Consider the following 20,260-nt stretch of genomic DNA (forward strand, 5'->3'; position numbering starts at 1 on the left):
AGGCCCCTAGGCACGTCCGCAGGAGCTTCTAGACTGTTCACTGAAGTGGGACAACTCACCCTGCCCAGGAGTACTATCTCTCCATGCTGGGATCCTGGGCTGAATGAGATGGAGAAAGCAAGCTCAGCACCATCTCCGCTTCCTACTGTGGATGCAGCATGACCGGCTGTCTTGCGCTCCCACCAGCACGCCCTCCTCACTGTACCCTCAAATTGGGATAAACCAAAGCAAACCCGCCTCCTCTGAAGTTGCTTTTGCCAGCTATACTATTTTGTCTTGGCCTATAAAAGCCATACATGTCCATCACACATTTTGATGTCTAGGCGACCGCATGCACACAGGGCTCTGCTTGTACTAGCAGGCAGACATCCTTCATCAAGCCCTATGTTGCCCCGATTGTTCATCATCTCTCTCACACCGGCCTGGGAATTTTCGCATGTCTCACCACTCTGTGTTTCATACTTAAATCATCGATAATTTGTGCCCACCTCTCCCATCCGCGGTGTGAGCTGGGAGACACTGGATCAGCTTACAGCCATATTTGTAGCTTCCTACTTAAATTATTAAGAGGCATAGAGGAAAAAAAAACAAACAAACAAAAAAAGAGGCATAGAGTACTTATATATATATTTTTATTAAATAAATGAACTAAGCTGCCTTTCTCCTGGTTGGATACGTTCCAAAGCCCTGCTACTCTGAGCCATTTATCACAGAAGGTGACGTTTCCCTGGGAGCCAGCTGTAAAATTCCCACGGCGCTAATAATCCACAGCCATTTCACTACACTGGGTTGTCCTGGATCGGCACCCCCAAACTCAACATCTAGGGTTGGAACAGGAGAACAATGAGAATCTCCAGGTCCAGATGCCTAATCCTTTCATTTATCCTCATGTGCGGGCTGGTCCCAGAAGTCACAGCAGACGCTGAAGAAGCCTCAGGTAAAAATAAAAATACAAACCAAAAAAAGCACGGGGGTGGGGAGGTGTTGACAGTTTGGTTGCCATAAGGAAGCGTGTCATGAGAAGAGAGAGGATTACGAAAATCCTCTGGGTATTTTAATTCGAGCCTAGAAACTTTCCCAGAAGTTTCTGAGTAAAGGTGTGTGTTGCCTGGCATCTCCACCCACCCTACTGCAGATGGTCTCAGCACGACCCGGGAACCCATATGGCTCACAGACATCCCAGCTACCGAGGAACTCATCAACGCTGCTGAAGTCGCCGTCATAGGCTTCTTCCAGGTTTGTGGAAACAAACATTCTACCTGATATATCCTATGGTCAGTCATGTTCTGCCTTAGGGTAGCCACGAGAGTGATCTGCTGGATTAGAGACACTGATTCGGAAGCAAGAACTCTCAGACCCTGCTTGCAGCCTCTAATCTGAGACCCCCTTATTTCAAAGCAGTCCGCTTTGCATCAGGTCTTCCTCGGATCTCTAAGTCTCCTGACTGGGTCTTCTTATCTATGGGCACTTTGAAATGAAGTGGGTGTTTGCAGGAAGCCAGCCTCAATCATCCCTCACCGCTGTCTGAAACAGCCTCAACCGTACCTGTGGTGCCTCATCAACAGGCAGGAGTGCACTTTTAAATTTATTTCTGTGATGTATTTGAGATAAGGTCTCATAACTCAAGCTGGTCTGGAACTCTCTATGTGGCCTCTGCTTCCCTCAAACCCACAATCCTCCTGCCTTGGCCTTCTGAGTAGTGACGTAATGGGAATATATATGCTCTAACGGGACTAGCAGGAAAGATAGGCCAAATCTGTGCTAAACCAAATAGACAGATCCTCAGTGATCTTTCTTGCCCTCTTTGAATACAAAGGAAAGTCACTCATGCACTGGCTGTTGGGTAATGCAGACAGTCATAAACAAGAGGGTCTCACTTTGCTGAGAGCACCTGGCAATCCTCAGAGCTAACCCAGCCCTATTCTCTTACCTGAGACCTTGTATAAGTTCATTCCTTGATTCCAATTCACAGTCACCTTGCCCATTCGGTGTACAAAACTGGAAATGACCGAAAAAATAGAAAAGAGAACAGGAAGAATGAAGTAACACAAATAGCCACCAGATGGCGCCATTGGTTTCTTGAGAAATTCTATTCAAAAGATTAGAAACCAGAGAGCCAGTCAACAAAGATCCACAGCTTCTAAATGAACAACCCTTTTCCTTTCAAAAGAGCAAGTTGCCAACTCCATCTCGTTGATCCCAGATGCAAGACTAGCAATCTTCCCTTCTCTTTGCACACACCCCTAAGCTCAGTGAGGTGCAGGAAAAATGCGGCATACTCTCATGTACTGCCTAGAGCGGCTGCGGACGAGCATCCTAACACTGCACGGAAGATAGTGCCAGTGTTTGGGGAGGACAGCCGCCATCACTGATGAGTGGCTTCCCGGCTCCCTTAGTGCAGGCCTGGGATGCCAGAGATGCGTGGACAAACTGAAGGACCCTTGGGAGAAGAGGACCTCATCCTCAGTCCCCCGTACGTTCCCAGTGACCGTGCTAAGCACCTGTTTCTTAATTTTGCATCTTCCTGTTCCTCCACAAACTGTTCTCAAAACATTTGCCTCCCTAGGTATATGAGTGGCTGTGTAGCCCAACTTCACAGACCTCTGGACGCCAAGGCTCCCATCAAATACAAGTAGAATTTAGGCTGCCTGATAAGGCCACACAAAAACCCAGGATTAGACACAGTGTTCATAATGACCTATAAACTCACACAGCCTGGGAAACTAAAACGTACTACTGCAAGTATAACCCACGTGTGTAAGAGTAACTTTGGTTTTACTAGACCAAATCAAGCCAGCAATTTCTGGCATGTGCATATTTTTCTTCCGTGTCTTCTCTCAAAAAAGACCTCTCTCTCTCTCTCTCTCTCTCTCTCTCTCTCTCTCTCTCTCTCTCTCTCTCTCTCGTTGTATGTTTGTTTTGCTATAGGATTTAGAAGCGCCAATAGTGTCCATATTCAGCAGCATGGTACAACAGTTCCAAGACGTATCGTTTGGAATGAGCAACAGCTCTGAGGTTCTGAGCCACTACAACGTCACTGGAAACAGCATCTGTCTCTTCCGAATGGTAAGCTGGGTGGCAGCTCCAGCCCTCTCCTGGTTTCCCCTTGTGAGGCAGGACAGAATTATGTGTCTTTAACAATGTTGCTGGTGTCAAATTCAGGATCGTAGCTGACAAGGATAGTGACTCAGATCACTCCAGAATACAGGTGCTGGGCTGAGGTGCACAGGGACGGGAAAGCACAGCCAAGGTGTGGGACTAACGGAACTGCGAGGTCCCTTACCAGGTAGAGAGGGTGGGTGAGTCACTTAGTGTTTGTTAATTTCAGTTTTTACAGCTATAAAATAAAAGGTCTGACCATATTATCTCTAAGGTCATACTAAGCACTGAAGTTACACACATGCATGCACGCATGTGCACACACACAGACACATCTGGGGCGAGGCAGAAAGAGAGAAAGAAAGAAAAAACATGAGTTTTATGCTCTATAAATACACACGTGTGTGAGTGTGTGTTTGTGAGAGAGTGTGAGTGTATGTGGCAAGTTTTCCCATAGCTCAGGACAGCCACTGATACATAGATGATAATTACCTTGAACTTCTGACCCTCCACTTTCCAGATGCTGAGGTTAAAGGTGTGTGCTCTCATTTCCTATTTATGCTACACAGGGGAAACAAACCCAAAGCTTCATGTGTACTGGACAAGCACGCTACCAACTGAGCCACACACCAAGCCCCACAATCTTATAATCTTACATGTTGAGAAGTTGACCTATGTTTAGGAAACGTTTTATTAGACAATTTGTGTGTAAGGTACAGATAATAGCAACATATCGAATATACACTCTGTTCTCAGAACTTAAAATGTAGGAAAAACTATAACCAATAGACTAATAGAAAAATCACTCTAAAGCTAGGTCATGTGGAGCTCACCCTTTATTCCAGTCCTTGGGAGGCAGAGGCAGAGGCAGGCAGGTGTCTGTGAGTTAGAGGCTAGCCTGGTCTACATAGTGAGTTCCAGGACAGCCAGAGCTACATAATGAAACTCTGTCTCAAAAAAGAAAAAAAAAATTAGAAGAATACACTCTAAGTAGTGTTAGGAGAATGAAAACAGTGTGAAAATTCAGAAAAATAATAGAAAAGAGACAATCAACAGGGAAGTATATGTTAAAGCTGGGCACTCGAGCAGAGAAACGTGGACAGAAGAGGAAAACTGAAGGGAGTTAGGAATCCATGATGCCAGCTTGACTGGATCCCAAGATACGAGTTACAGAAAAAAGAAAATAGGACAGGGAAGTTTTATTAGAGCATGTTTGTGCTAACGCCACAGTGCCAGAGTTCTGCGTTTGTACTTAATTTGATTGGCACCAGAAAGCTCCCCAAAGCCTTTGGATCGGGAGAGTAATGTGGACAGAAATGAGATTTAGCAGGATTATTTTGGAAACAAAGACTAAGATGGATTGTTAGGCAGAGATGTGAGAAGCAAGAGCTCTTGGTAGCGCAAAATAGACTATGTGAGACTTAAGAGTCTGTGGGGGACGGAGAGGTGCCAGAGCTTAAGAGCACTGAATGCTCTTGCAGAGGGCCGGGGTTTGATTGCCAGCTTCCAGGTGACAGCTCTCAGCTCCAGTTCCAGGGGCTCTGACGCCCTTTTCTCCCCTCCTCAGACCCCAGGCACACATGTGCTGCAGTGGCGCACCTACATGTAGGCAAAATAACAAAACACATATTTTTTAAAGAGATGGAAAGGGTCTGCTGTGGAGAAGCCGTGGTAGAGAATAAAGAAAAGGTGATCTGCCAAGCTTGGCAATGCAGCCCCGTGATCGCGGCACTCACGAGTCTCAGGCAGGAGGACCAGGAGTTCAAAGCCAGCCCCAAAGGAGGCACAAAGCAGACCTGACAGTAGCGTGAGCTCTGCTTACAATGGCTTCCTTATGAAGCCCTGTTGGTGGCTCTCCTAGGACCCTTCCTTAGCCTCAGTTTTATGTTGACCGCTAGTGACAGCTCTCCTCCGAGCAAGGCTTGGGACTTGGGTGGACAAAATTTCTGGGCCGTGCCAGAAAGCAAACAGGCTGGTTTTTTGCCGCTTCTCTAGCAGTGCTGGGAAAGGCGGGAGACTTCTCAGGCCAGCTGTTGTGTAAACACTTTTTCTCGGTTTACATTTTCAAACTTTGGTACATATCTTAATAGGATTATTGTTCAGGAGTTCAGAATAACTTTAATAAAGAAAAACTGAGATCTTTTTATTTTACACTGGGAAACATGAGCCTATGCCAAACTTTCTGGGACCTTCTTCCAACTCAGAGCCACATTTTATTATTTGCAGCTTTTCCAAACTTGGTTTATTTTCATGCGTGTGTGCCTGTGTGTCTGTCTGTCCATCTGCCTATATGTGTCTCTGTGTGTAGAACTGTGTCTATGATAGGCACTATTATAATCTCACAGACTATGAAGAAAACAATATTATTCCTGCCAGGCAGTGGTGGGCATATGCGTTCAATCCCAGCACTCAGAAGGCAGAGACAGGTGATTTTCTAGGACTTAGAGGCCAGCCTGGTCTACAGAGCAAGTTCTGGGGCAGCCAGAACTGTCACACAGAGAAACCATGTCTCAAAAAATCCAATAAAGAAAAAAAGAGAAAAGAAGAAAAAAAATGTCATTCCTGAATTTTCAGTAAGAAAATTAAAGTTCTAGCAGATTGAAGCAGCTCTCCTAAGGTTCACAAGTGTAAAATGCTGCACGGTTCTGTGCTCAGCCCCCCTTTATACTGCACTATAGTGGGTCTCTAAGGCATACAAGGAAATTCTTTTTAAAACTAATTTAATGATTCTTTTACATTTACACACACATCTCTGTGTGTCTGTGTACCTGTATGTATTTGTATGCTGTTTGGGTGCGGCAGAGGCAGGAAGAGGGTGTCGGATCCGTGGAGCTGGAGGTAGAGCCAGTTATGAACCACCTGAACTGGGTGCTGAGATCTAAATTCGGGTTCTCTGCAGGAGTCCCGCGTGTTCTCAATGACTGGGCCATTTCTCCAGCCCCCAAACCAAATCTCTATCTTTATACTATTGTATTTATTTAATGTTTCTTATTCTGAAGTCTACATTTCAAAAACTTTACCTCAAACCATTCCCCTAAGCCCCTGGTATTAATTAATCAAATCCCAGGATTATAGCTCAGAATCTAGATACTACAGAGTTTGGTAGTGAAGTCTCAGAATTTAGGGCTATTTAATTATTATTAAAGCAACAAAACTATGTGGGCCACTAGGGTTTCTGTTGCTGTTATGAGACACTACGACCAAAAATAACTTGGGGAGGAGAGGGTTGGTTTGTTCTTACAATTCCGAGGTTACCTTCTATCACTGAGGGAAGTCAGGGTAGGCTGAAGGAAGGCAGGAACCCAGAGGCAGGAGCTGAAGCAGAGGCCATGAAGGAGTGCTGCTTATTGGCTTGCTTCCCATGGCCTGCTCAGTCTGTTTTCTTATGTAACTCAGTCCGCCAGCCTGAGGAAGGCACCTAACAGTCGGTTAGGCCTTCCGTCTTCAACCATTAATCAAGAAAATGCCCATCAGTCTTGCCTATGGACCAGTCTGAAGGAGCCATCTTTCCAACTGGCTCTAGCCTGAGTCAAGTTGACAGAAACCACACAATTGCTTCCTTGTCAACTTGACACACAGTGCGTCACTCTTCAGCTATTGCCTTGGTTTCTTGTCCACCCTCAAAATCTCATATGAATATCACAACAGAAAGCATAAATAACCTTAAAAGTCCCAGTCTTTAAAATTTCAAAAACTTCCAAAGTTTAGTCTCTTTAAAATATCCAAAGTCTCTTAAAGAGTTAAAATTACCTCTAAAATAACCAAAGTCCCATGAATACTCCAAAGTCTATGGCCTCCTGTAATAATAATAATAATTTTAAAAGTTAAATATTTTCTTACTCCAAGAGGTAAGAACCAGGGCACAGCCACAATCGAATCAAAGCAAAATCAAACTTCGGCAATATTAGTAGCTTGCTGCCCAGTGTCAGGGACTCCCTGTCTTCTGGCCTCCAGAGGTCTTGGGAAGCTGCAGTTGGCCCAGGCTCTGTCAGTCACAGCACACATGGCTTGTCTGGGAGGCTCAACCTGGCTCCACGCCACACCTGCCTCTGTATTTGGTGGTCGTCACACAGTCCTGGCATATATATGCTGGGGTCTCCAGTGCAGCTGGGGGGCATCTTCACAAATGACCTCTGTAGTGGTTTGAACAAAAATGGCCCCCGCAGGTCCATAGGGAGTGGCACGATTAGGAAGTCCTTCTCAGAGAGGTCTCGGCAGGCTTTGAAATCTCAGATGCTCAACCTGCACCCAGGGTGGCTTTCTCTTCCTGCCGCCTGCTTATCTGAATGTAGAAATCTCAGGTCCTTCTCCAGCACATGTCTGCCTGCACACCACTATGCTTCCTGTCGTGATGATTAATGCGCGAAACAATCCCACAGCAGTTAGGATTTAAAGGGGTATTTATTTTGAGGGGTAAAACTCACAAAGCACCAACCATCAGGAAAGGAGCCTAGTCACCGGAGCAGGAGCTGGAACCAAGCGCTGGAACCAAGAGAGTGGGCCGAGGCTGGCCGCTCTTTTTTTAAAGATAAATAGACCACGCCCCAGTGGGCTGGTATTTCAGCAGCTATTGGCTGAAGGAGCGGACGGTCCTCCGGCAGCCGATGATAATGAACTAAACCTCTGAAACTGTAAGCCAGCCCCAATTAAATGTTTTCCTTTACAAGAGTTGTATGGTCCTGGGATCTCTTCCCAGCAATAGAAACCCTACCTAGTCAGCCTCTACTGGTCTCTCTTCAAGGACTTTAGCCTTGTCCCACATTGCCAAGTCCTGGTGTTCTCCATGAACCCTTCACACTGCCAAAGCCAGTAACATGTAGAAGAGTTTTACACGATACCAGGTTCAGCAGCCAACATGAGATTCCGTCTTGGCCCCTCCCAACCATAGCTTCTGTGTGATGTGAAACACACCCTTGAGGAAGTGCTTCTGGAAGATTTCACCTCAGTGATGCTGGGCTCTTCTTGGTCACAGCTGATTCTCCAACCGCAGCTGACAAGATGTGCATATTCTCTATTTAAAATATCATGTTAACAGCCGCTATAGAGCTTCACAAGCCAGGCTCTAACATCTGCATTGCTCTCAATATTCTCTTCCTACCCCTACCCCACCCCCACAAAATAACTTAAGCTCTGAACACTTGCCTTTTCCATCCCAAAGTTCCAAAATTCCTTGACAGTCCTCCCCATCAGAACGATGTTATATCTGTCACAGCAATATTCCACTCGGGCACCACTTAGAGGTACTGTGGCCGTGATAAAGACAGTTACTAAGTACAGTCTGGGGGAGGAAAGTATCTGTTTGGTTTAAGTCACAGTTCAAGGCAGGAAATTAAGGTGGGAACCAGAAACAGAGACCAGCTACAGCAAGCCAGCAAGCAGCAATCCTCCATAGTCTCTGATTCAGTTCCTGCCTCCAGGTTCCTGTCTTGGCTTCCCTTGATGATAGACTGTCAACCTGGAAGCCAAATAGACCCTTTCCTTTCCACATTGCTTTTGGCCTTGGTCTTCACCACAGCAATAGAAAGCAAAGTGAGATTGGGCACTTGCTCTCCAAAACTAGAGCAGGCTGACTTGTAGGAAGGTTCCCAGGAAGCATTCCGGCAAAAATCAGGGAACAATAAGAAGTCACATATGACAGTGCGGCTCTCAAGGACTCAGGTTGTCCAAGAGTGACAACAAGGAGACCCTCTGTCTCTGTATGACCTAGATGGAGGTAATCCTCCCAGGGATCCTGTCTCTGGAGTTGATAAGCCATGAGCGTGCCCTAATATTTGAATGTTCGCACTACTTTGGATTTTCTTATTCACTTCTATTTTAATGTAAGGTGGATATTCTTGTCATTTTACATTGTTTCTTACTGAAATTTTATATATAAATTATAAAATGTTTCCCTAAAAAAAAAAAGAAATAAAGTTAGCCCAAGTTTGGCCCAATGGAATATAAGAGAAACACAGTAAGTCTTTCTTGACCCTTGTACAGTCATTTTCGAATGTTTAGTGTGAGATGTACCTTACCAGACATGGGAAGTCGGAATAAAAACAAACCAGTAAATGAGAGAAGTAGGTATATGTCAAATCATCAAAACAGTTTTGTAATGTATGTGTGTAGCAGGGCGTGGAGGTGCACACCTATAATCCCGCCCCTTAGGAGACTGACAGGAGGAACCATCCTTGGTTACACAGCAAAGTTAAAACCATTCTGGGCTATAGGAGACAGTAAGAAACAAAACTCTGTGTGTGTGTAAAAATACATGGCAACTGAATAGTGCACATACTATATATATATATATATATATATATGCATATATAAAATTAGAGACATGAAGGAATTGTTTAAAAAATAATTTCTCAGTGCTACTTAAGTTGCTTTATGACTGGACTGTGATAAAATACTATACCTGTAGTATAAGCTAAGATGAACAGGGCATGGTGGCACACGCCTGTAATTCCAATACTACAAGAAGGGAAGCAGGGAGGATCAGGAGTTCAGACTCATCTTTGGCTACAAAGAAAACCAGTAATGAGCTTCACTTCCTGTCTAAAATAAATAAATAAAAATAAAACTAGGAAGAGCATAAATAAACTAAGGCGAGTTTTAATGCAGTTTCCGAAACGATTGTTAGAGCACTCGCAGGAATGCGAGCACCCTCAGAGCAAAGGCTAGTCCGTGCTGGGGTCGCTGCAGGCACACAGTTTCCAAAACAAAGCAAAACAAAACAAAAAATTAGTCACCAGAGCTCAGAGCCCTTCCAGACGCTCTTTTCTTGCTTTTGGCATCTCTCTCCCTGGGGAGGATGTCTTCCAAACACTAGCAAAATAGAGGTTTAAAAACGTTCCCAAAGTCTTGCTCTAGGATAGAGCTTTCCCTCCAGTGCATTATGCAAATGGTCCTCTTGGCTGACAGCAGACTTCCTGTTCAAGTGTCCCCTCCAGGATTCCTACACACGAACTAACGAACACTCCTGAGTTTAGTAGTTTAGGAAATAATGAAATAGTCGAGATGTTTCTGTGGACGATCTGGGGAGCCTGCAAGGGACGTGGCAGTTTAGGGCAGCGCCCTCACTGCCCAGGATAGGAACTGTATCCCTGCTGCCCACCCTCTGTCTTTCCTCAGCATTCCTGAGCCCAGAAATCCACCTGGAGTTCTTGGCGCCTCCAGTTCTCCAATTCTGGGAAACCTGAGGAACTGCCTGGAACCCGGGCTGGAGGGTAGCCCTGGCCCACGTGCGGCTGGGCCAGCTGCACACAGGAGCCAGGCCTCTGTGTCCTAGAAAAATAATCCTCAAGCATTTGGATGGACTCGGTATTAAGAGGGCTTTGATTATGACGATGAGGATTTGAGTGGTTGCAATAGCAAAGTCCTAAGTGTGAGATATCCTGCCAGCTGGCCAGCCCCACCTCAGGCAGCAGAGAAGATTGAAGAGAACAGAGCGCTCTCTCTCTTGTTCTCTCTCTTTGTGTTCCATCCTCCCCCTCGTGTGTGTGTGTGCGTGTGTGTGTGTGTGTGTGTGTGCGCGTGCCTGCCTGCCTGCCTGTCTGTCTGTCTGTCTGTCTGTCTCTGTGAATATGTCCCTGTATCAGTGTCTTCGTCTGTGTCTGTGTGTGGATACGTACCCATGAGAATGGGTGCTGGCAGAGACCAGAGGACCCTAAACCCCTGGAGTTATAAACTACCGGGGGTCACCTAACCTGGGGTACTGAGAACTGAATTCAGACCCTCTGAAAGAGCATCAAGTTCACTTAGCCACACTATAACACCCTGGTTTACTTTTGTTTACTTGAGACATAGTCTTGTTCTATTGCCCAGCAGGGCCTGGAACTTCCCACGTAGCGCGGACTGCCTTGGGCTCCTGGTAATCCTCTGCCTGGTCCACCACAACCGCCTGCTACTTATTCTTTAGTGGTTTGATAAGAATATTGGGAATAAAAAGCTGAACAAAGTCCACCGAAACTCTACATCCATACATCTTCTCCTCAGTGTTCCTACTGAGTGTTTGGACTTTAACAGAATTGCGTTTAGCAGGCGTCTTCACCCCTTCTCACCCACTTCAGACTCTGTGCAGCAGAGGCACCTCGAGTTTCTGATCCTTCAGCCTTTCCTTCCAGAATGCTGGGATTACAGGAATCAACATGTCTATTTCATGTAGTGCCGGAAATGAGACCTAGGGCTTCCTGTAAGCTGGGCAAGTCTTCTGGTCTACACATCTCCAGTCCCATTTCTGTGTGTTTGTTCCTGGGAATTGAACCTAGGAACTCACACATAGTAAGCAAGCAAGCACTCTACCACTGGGCTATATTGACGCCAGTACTTCACATTTTAAAACATCCAGTGGTTTGGGTGGGTTTTTCCTGCCCCCAAGATTCTAATTTAGAAGTACATTTTCTATATGTTGGCATTTATTGTTACATAAGTTTAATTTGCTTAAGATAATCTAAGTTTTTTTCAGCATTTTTATCTTTGTGTGTATGTTGCAAGGTTCAACAGGGAGTTCTAACTGTCAACTAATACTAGGTTCTGGTAATAAAAGCTATGTGTCACATAATGACAGTATTCAAAGGGATGAATAAAACGTGAGCAACTTCCTAACCAAAGGAAGAAACAAAGGAATAGTGAGAAGTAACTAAATGAAAAATAAGCCAGAGGTTAAGAAAATGGAATTCAGAACAACTGCACTGATGGAAAATGCATAATTCAATATATCAGTGATTATATTACATTTTTTAAAAAGCCCTTAAAAGACAAGTAGAGAAAAGTGTCACCAAGGGTAGAAAATTTCTGTCCTGTCTTTAGAGCTGTGCTCCATGCCCATCGTATAGTTAAATTCCATTTACCAATGATCTCTAAAGATGCTGCAGGTGCCACTCGGTCCTTTATTGTGCCTTGTTTCCTCTCCCCAGGTTGATAATGAGAAACTGCATTTGGATGCTAAAGACATTGACAGCTTAGACGCCGCTAAGTTGAAGCAATTCATTCATGTGCATGGCCTCCGCTGGGTGACAGAGTACAGTCCTCTGGTAAACGCTGATTCCCTATGACCAATCCTTTCTGTTCCTGTGTCACAGAGGGTCCTGGTCCCCACAGGAGATGTGTTCTCTCCACTGTTAATGTCCGTCACCGAACACCTAGCATGCTGCTTGTGTTGACACCCTTAACTAACCCTTTAAGATCGATAGATGAGACCCTCCCTATTTGACAAAGAGAGAAACAGATGCATGTGGACTCAGAAAAGATGGCCCAGTGCTTCCTGTGCAAATGACCATGGTGTCCTAGTGTCCTAGATGCAGGGCAAGGACACAAATCCCTGAGTTCTTAGGTCTGGCTCAGCTCTCACCTTACAGATTAATTTTGTGTCTTTCTCAAATTTTGCAATATTAGGGACAACCAATCCCATCAAGAGAAAGTCAGAAAAGAATCTCTTTAAAGAAACATGCTTAATTCTTATTAGTACTTTCACATCTCAGAAGTAATCCCTTCTCTTTGGAGCTGTCTCCTCGACCACTGCTAGTTTTTGTTCAGGCTGGTATGAATTTTGTCCTAGAAAGACTGGGCAGAAAGTCACAGCCATGCTCTGCTCCTGCAAGGACATCCAATGCACACACTCTGTGTGCCTTTGCTCTACAAACCAGGCTGCGCCTGTCGAGATGAAACCAGCTACTTCCGTGCTCCCATCCCTTCGGTAAAGAGAGTTCTGCCTTCTGACTCCTTAGCTCTCATCTCTACTCTTCCCAGGAGTTTCTCTGCTTTACAAGAGTGGATTCCACTCCGAATTGAAGTATCGTGAATCTGTTACTCTAACTACAAAGACTATTATAACAAGAATCAATTACTGACCACCCCGTGTCCCAAATATAAGCCGAACCTGTTGATAAGGTCCAAGACAAAGTCTATAGAAATACTTCCATTGCCTTGCCGGTGGTTCCTCTGTGGCCAGCTGCACTAGAAAAGCTCACCCAGATCCTAGGGGTCAGCCAGTGGGCAAGGAGAGGCTGGAAGTCTCTGGAGAGATTGCAGGCCTTTAGTAGGGTGATGTCATCTGCAGGCTTTACCAGGGCTGAAGCAGCTGGTTGGAAGAAGGTTCACTAGTGTGGCCAGCAACCTGTTCCTGCTGTTGCTATGTAAATCCATCCTTAGGGCTGCTGTTGCTATGTAAATCTATCCTCAGGGCAGCTCCTGTCATATAAATCCATCCTTAGGGTTTCCTGACAGCTCCTTACTGGACTGGCTGCCTCCCGAGTGAAGGGTGTAACAAAGAATTATGCATTTTTATGGCTTTCTGTCAAGCCCACAACTTCCTTTCAGTTACTCAGCTTCATTACGTTTAGTGAGGGGTAGGGGATCGACACAGTTGTCTGAAGACCAGATGATTGTATTTAGTTTTAAGATGTATTTTTATTGTTTTTAACTATGTGCATGTTGTTTGTCTGCGTGTGCACTGTATGCATGGCGATCTCTTGCAGGAGCCAGAAGAGGGTGTCACATCCCCTGGAGCTGAAATTAAAGCCAGTTGTAAGCCACCCAGCATGGGTGCTGGAAGGAGAGCCAGGTCCTGTGCAAGGATAGTACATGACCTCACCCCCTAAACTGTCTCTCCAGCTCCAAGATAATTGTACTTTTTTAAAAAAGATATTTATCTTATGTATATGCATATGTGCCTGAGTAAATATGTGTGTACCACATGTGTGTATGAGCCAGAGGATGCCAGAAGAGGGTATCAGATCCCCTGGAGCTGGAGTTACAGGCAGTTGTCAGCAGGCACCATATGGATGTTGAGAACAAAGCCAATGTCCTCTATAACAAGGATTAATGTGCTCTTAACCCCTGAGCCATCTTTCCAATATCCTGGTGATTTTACTTGTTAAAAATATTTTTATTTATTTTTTGATAATTCTATACATGTATAAATGCATTTTTACCACATTCAAGGTGGTCAAACTTTTAAGAGCCATCTTAGAGGTTATTTGCATTTATGTTATTCTGTTCACTGCATCGGCATATCTATGTATCTGTCCCTCCCTCTGCCTCTCTGTATCTCTGTCCTTCTGTCTTTCTGTATCTCTCTATATATCTCTGTGTCTCTGTCTGTCTGTGTCTCTCTCTGCCTCTTTGTATCTCTGTTTGTCTCTCTGTATCTCTGTATTTCCCTCTGTATCTCTGTGTCTCTGCCTCTCTGTATCTCTGTCCCTCTGTATCTCTGTGTCTCTGTTTGTCTGTGTCTCTGCCTCTCTGTATCTCTGTTTGTCTCTCTGTATCTCTGTATTTCCCTCTGTATCTCTGTGTCTCTGCCTCTCTGTATCTCTGTATTTCCCTCTGTATCTCTGTGTCTCTGTCCCTCTATGCCTCTGTCTCTCCCTCCCTCTCCCTCCCTCCCATCCTCCCTTCTTCTTTGTCCCTCTTTGTACCCTTCTTCTAAAACACATTTTAATTCCCCAGAATGCAGCTGGCTTATTTAACGCCATGGTTCGAACCCATCTGCTCCTGATAATGAACAAGGCTTCCGCAGAGTATGAAGACAGTATGCAGACATACCGGAAGGCAGCTAAGCTCTTCCAGGGAAAGGTGAGTTGAGACAGGTCACCACCACAAAAAGATGGGGCTGGGGAGAAGAAAAATCGTGTGATTTTTAGGGATATGAAGAAAGGAGTGGGAGGCAAGAAGTGAAGATTTTGGAAATGAAAGAGACTTTATATTGTCATTGTGGGAGACAGTAAGTATAAATACACAGAAACCACATCGCCTAGTCGGCGTCTGTTTCCTCATGATAACCTCTGAAGGCCGGGACAGAGAGCCGAGACCACTTCTCACATGAGTACCTACACAGCACCTGGAGCCTACCTCAAGTGACCACGATCCTTTCTCTCCCTCCCCCCCTCCTGGGTGCAATTCTCCAAAACCACAACCCTCATCTACCCCCGCATCGCAGACCCCAACTAGAGGCCTTTCGAACCAAAGCCACCATATAAGCTGTCTTGGGGAGCACTGGTCCCTGGTGTGGGGAGTACTGGGTTCTCTTGAATACAGACAATCCTCTGCTCAAAAGAGCACAAGGATTTCCACCGTGCCTAGACGTGGCTTAGTAACCACCCCTCCACTCAGCTCCCCTGCTCATCTGGGGTTTCCTTCTCTGCATTTCAGTTACCCAGTCAACCGTGGGCTCAGAGTAGTGAATGGAGAATTCCAGAAGCAAGAAACCCGTGCGCTGACAGGGCTTTCACTGTCACGTGTTATTACGATGGTTTTGTTTTGTTGGTAGCTATTTTATTCAAAGTGTGCACATACAGCAAGGAAGAGCACTATCCGTGACTCTGGGGAGCCGCTGGAGTGAGGGTTCTTAGAATATGTCTAGAAAATAACATTTACCAAAGGCGTACTATGTGCCACAATTACTGCAGGCACCATCCTGTTTCATCTCTGCCCCCACCAGCACCTTTTACAAATAAGAAAACTGAGTCTCAGAGAAACTAAGTTGCAAAAAAAAAGCTAGGAAGACAAAAGCAAGCTTAACCCCATCCTTTGCCTTCAGACACCACGATAGACTTTCTTGCTTAGGGAATCATCAATCTTCAAAGACAGAAGTCTTTTTTAAAGATTGTTTTTATTTTTAATCGGAGGGGTGGGAGTAAAGATGCCCAGAAAGACTGTAAGAGAGTGTTAGATCTCCTGAAGCTAGAGTTACAAGGGGTTGTCAACTACCTGGTATATTCTTAACCTCTGACGCATCTCTTCAACCCCAAATTCTAATTTTTAACTTTTTTGTTTTTTGTTTATTTTTTTTGGTTTGGTTTTAGTTTGGTTTGGTTAATTTCTCTAGATAGGGTTTCTCTGTACAGCCCTGGCTGTCCTGAAACTGGCTTTGTAGACCAGGTTAGCCTCAAACTCACAGAGAACCATCTGTCTCTACCTCTCAAGTGCTGGGATTAAAGGCACGAGCCACCATGCCCAACCAAAAATGTGTAGCCCAGGCTGGCCTTGAACTCACGATCCTCCTACATTCTCCTCCTCCTTCAGCAAATCCTACCAGCTACCACAGCTGGCCAAAATTCTTGTAGTTGAATTCAACTAAAAGATAAGTTTAACTAAAGTTAAATTTGAATAAAATACCAAAACAACAAAAATAAATTTAAAAATCATTTCATTTTAATCAAAATGTGTTTATATGAAAGGGGGTGGGGTGGATCTTATATAGCCAAGGCTAGCCTCAAACTTGCTGACTTGCTATAATTAAATGTGACTTTGAACTCCTGGTCCTCCTAGCTCTGCCTCTCTGTTGACTGATGTTTCTGTCCTTCCTGATCCTGCAACTGTTCAGTCCCAAATCAGTACACAAAGGTCTACATTAATTATAAACTGATTGGCCTATTAGCTCAGGCTTCTTACTAATTCTTATTTATAACTTATATTAGCCCATAATTCTTGTTTGTGTTAACCATGTGGCTTGGTACCTCTTTGGTGAGGCAGTCACATCTTGCTTCCTCTGTATCTGGATGACAACTGCAGACTGACTCTTTCCTCTTCCCAGAATTCTCCTGTTCCGGTTGCCCTACCTTTACTTCCTGCCTGGTTACCCCACCTCTACTTTCTACCTGGCTACTGGCCAATCAGCATTTTATTAAAATACAAGTGACATTAAAATACAAGACCATTTTCCCACAGCACCTCTCAAGTGCTAGAATTTCAAGTGTGCTCCATCACGCCAGGCTTTAACTTAGACTAAAATCATGTTATGCACACAGGTCCTCTTCGTTCTGGTAGACAGCGGCAAAAGGGAGAATGGAAAGGTGATATCCTACTTCCAACTAAAGGAGTCTCAGCTGCCTGCTCTGGCCATTTATGAAACCGAGAATGACAAGTGGGACACACTGCCCATCACAGAAGTTACAGAGGAGAAAGTCCGGGACTTCTGTGACGGCTTCCTAAAGGGAACACTGCTGGTGAGTGCGGCCGTGGGATAAAGCACTTGGTGCCCTCCTCGGTGTGAATTTCATTTCCAAGCAGGGCGACTTTGAGGAGATAGTTAATGGGACAGTGTTAGCTAGAGACCATCACTTGAAAAGGGTTTGTGTAAGCAAACTCAATTTGGGATTTCTCCATTTTCTTTTCAAGGACCAATGGGAAATAACTTAAATCCACACTCCATTCATGAGTGATACCTTGGTGTCTTAGACAGGTAGACTGCCACAGTGTGAAGCTAGCTTGGGGTATGTAATAAGTTTAAGTCCAGCCAGAGCTGTGTAGTGAGACCTCTTCAAAACAGAAACAAAACAAAAGCCGTATCAACAACAGAAGAGCTCAGCAGTTCAAAGTGAAGCTGGAGTTAAGGTTTGTCAGGAGTAATTAAGTCTGCGCTCTAAGTTCAGCATCACTGTGTTTTTCAGAAAAATCACACAGCTGAAGAAGATGCCAGGAAGGAGGAGCTCTGAGTGCTCCCTGGTCCCTCTGCTCACTGCGATCACGTGTCTATCCTGTGTTGAATAAAAAGGGGCAGTCCGGAACCTCTCAACAGCTAACGCAGGTGTTCTAACAAGGGGTGGGAGGTTTGCCATGCTTCCTTTGTGTCTGAACGTCTCCTTTTCTTGCCTCTTTTGTTTTCAACTGCCCATCCTCTCCTTCCCACAGCCTAGTTTCTCTCTGTGAGTGAGTTCTGAGGAGAGAGGGGCTTCAGGAACTTGGCATCTCCCTGAAGGAGAAGCATTCCTAGAGAGAGGCTCTTCTGGTGTATCACTGACATTGACTTGGTACCCTGCACATGGCTTGCACAGCAGTTCCTATCCCTTTGGGATCATCCAAGGATAGAAACCTCACCCTCCTCATAAGCACATATCCTTCTCTGACTTGGGGCCAAGAACAAAAACATGTTTGGGTGTTTTTTCCCCCTCCAAAAGTTAAATGATGTCTCCAAGTTTCTGAAACAGCATGTTATAAGCTGCATTCATTTTGTGATTGCAGCTCCCTGTGCTAATCAGCAACCAATGAAATAAATAAAATCCAACACTGTTAAAAGAAGAGTAACATCTCTCCAAAGCCAAACCCTTTGGAGGGAACCCAGCTGCCCAGCTCAGCGATGTATGCCCCACCCTCCAGGGCTCTGTTTCCCTTTAGGTCACGACCCACTGATGTGTTGTTCCCTGTGTGGGTGGGATGAGTGGTGGGACCCGACCATCCTGCGTGAGGATTTATACAAATGTGGCAAAAGAACCAGGGAGTCAATTAGGTAAAAGGTTAGGAAGAGACCGAAGGGGGCGGGGGCATTTGGCGCCAAAGCATGTTGGGGTTAATCATGGTTCCTGGCAGGAAGGTGTGCGGTCCAGCACACTGGTTGGGGATACAGGGGTGTTTGAGAGTGGGTCGCTGGCCCACAGGCTGTTACTGTCAACACACAGATGCTACATTGTCACAGCCCTCCCGCCCCCTCTCTGCCTTGGCTCTAAGGAAAAGTGCCTAAGTACTAAGGAGCTGAAAAACTCACAGCTGAACAGGAGGACGGTTTCAAGTGAGGGACAAGGAGTGAAAGGGTTGCTTGTTCCTTTCTGTGGGCTAACCCCATGGCCCCTGGGCGTGGTCAGTAGCTGGAAAGAAGACTGTGAAAGCCAGTCTTGCAGTTACACAGGAACCAGGAGCTTGAGGGGTCAATGGGTCCGTCCAAGGACCACACAATCAAAGAAGCACAAGAGGCCCATCTTAGAATGCTTCCGACATTTTTGACATTTCCATTCAGGAATTCTTTCTAATGGATGATCCCCTACTGAGTGACGTTTCCCACCTCTAGGGATGTCTTTTCTTACAACTCTGAAATTTCTAACGCTGCCTTGGCACCATCCCCTAAGGCAGTGATTCTCAACCTTCCAAATGCTCTGACCCTTTAGTACAATTCCTCACGTTGTAGCTACCCCCAATCATAAAATTAGTTTCATAGCTACTTCATAAATGTAATCTTGCTATTGTTATGAATCGTAATGTAAATATCTGATCTCAGAATATCTGATATGCCACCCCTGTGAAAGAGTCTTTCTACACTCTCAATAGAGTTGAGAACCCTAAAGGCAACTTCAACTCCACGTGTTTTTCCTTTTTGGTGCTATTAGGAATTGAACGTGGGGCCTTGGGCATGCTGGATGAGTGCTCTACTCTCTCCAGCCATCTCCTGGTTACTTTTAAGCCCATTCACATGGTCTCCTGTCCTCCATACAACCCAACCTGTTATCATTTTCATTTCCAATGTATTTATCACTTAATCATCTTCCTTCCTCAATTTTCTCTATTTCTTGCTTAAAATAGTAGTACTTCAAACCTTACTAAAGCTCCAAAATTATATTTAATAATGGGCTGATTTTATCATTTTATCCTAACATACCCTTCCTCACATGCTGATAGCCAAGACAGATTCCATAAGTAATAACAAAATGGCAGCTCATTTTGCTGGTTGATGGCATTTTTTGTAGCAATTTTGTCAGATGTTATCTCATATGCTCATGCTTGTGTATTTGTGGTGTTGAAGCAAATTATTCTTATCAGCTCATGGCTCTTCAAAACTGCCAGGAATTTTCCATATATTCGTCAGAGCTAATCCTGCTCTTTGTAACTTTGAGGTCTCAAGACCAGAGAATGAAATTCCTTAAGAGAAGAGATTTGGGTTATTTCTGTGTCTATTTGAGGCCTTTGTGTTTCCTCCTTGTGTAACCAGTTGGTCTTAAACTCTAGACTTTCCTGCCTCCCAGTGCTGGGATTAGAGGTGTGTGAAACCAGAGTCGGCAAAGGAAGAGCTGGGCCCTACTTTAACTTCTGCCACTTCTAGATGCTTCCTTGTCTTTGTTTAACCATTTCCCAAGACTCTATATTCATTCCCTGAGACGGCGCTCCTGCCAAAGTTTCTAGAAGCATCTCAGATGTTTTGTGCCATGAATTCATTCATTAGCTCTCACTGGTAAAACCCACCCCTTCTTTGAGGCATGAAATGTGTGTTACCCCTTGGAACTAGGAAGATATTGGCAGATTTAGGGGACAATGATGGGGCCATACACACTGGAAGAACAAAGCATAATAGGAAAGTTTGGATTTGACTTCTTTCCGGACTTTGGGAGAACCATTTTTTGTTGTTGTTGTTGTTGTTGTTTCTGAAGGTTAATTTAAAGTTTGTTGAAGATAATAGTTTACAAAGGGTGTTTTG

General features: G+C 44.9%; 1 protein-coding gene across 1 annotated transcript; it reads left to right on the forward strand.

The window, feature by feature from the left end:
- The first annotated feature begins 843 nt into the window (after nucleotides 1–843).
- Nucleotides 844–17,516, forward strand: Erp27 (endoplasmic reticulum protein 27). The gene is made up of 7 exons (XM_057790523.1): nucleotides 844–937; nucleotides 1,136–1,236; nucleotides 2,929–3,066; nucleotides 11,997–12,113; nucleotides 14,530–14,655; nucleotides 16,830–17,027; nucleotides 17,472–17,516. The coding sequence occupies exons 1-7, from the start codon at nucleotides 844–846 to the stop codon at nucleotides 17,514–17,516; spliced, it is 819 nt and encodes a 272-aa protein (XP_057646506.1).
- The last annotated feature ends 2,744 nt before the right edge of the window (nucleotides 17,517–20,260 follow it).

Source organism: Chionomys nivalis, chromosome 1, assembly GCF_950005125.1.
Source record: "Chionomys nivalis chromosome 1, mChiNiv1.1, whole genome shotgun sequence".
NCBI lineage: Eukaryota > Metazoa > Chordata > Mammalia > Rodentia > Cricetidae > Chionomys > Chionomys nivalis.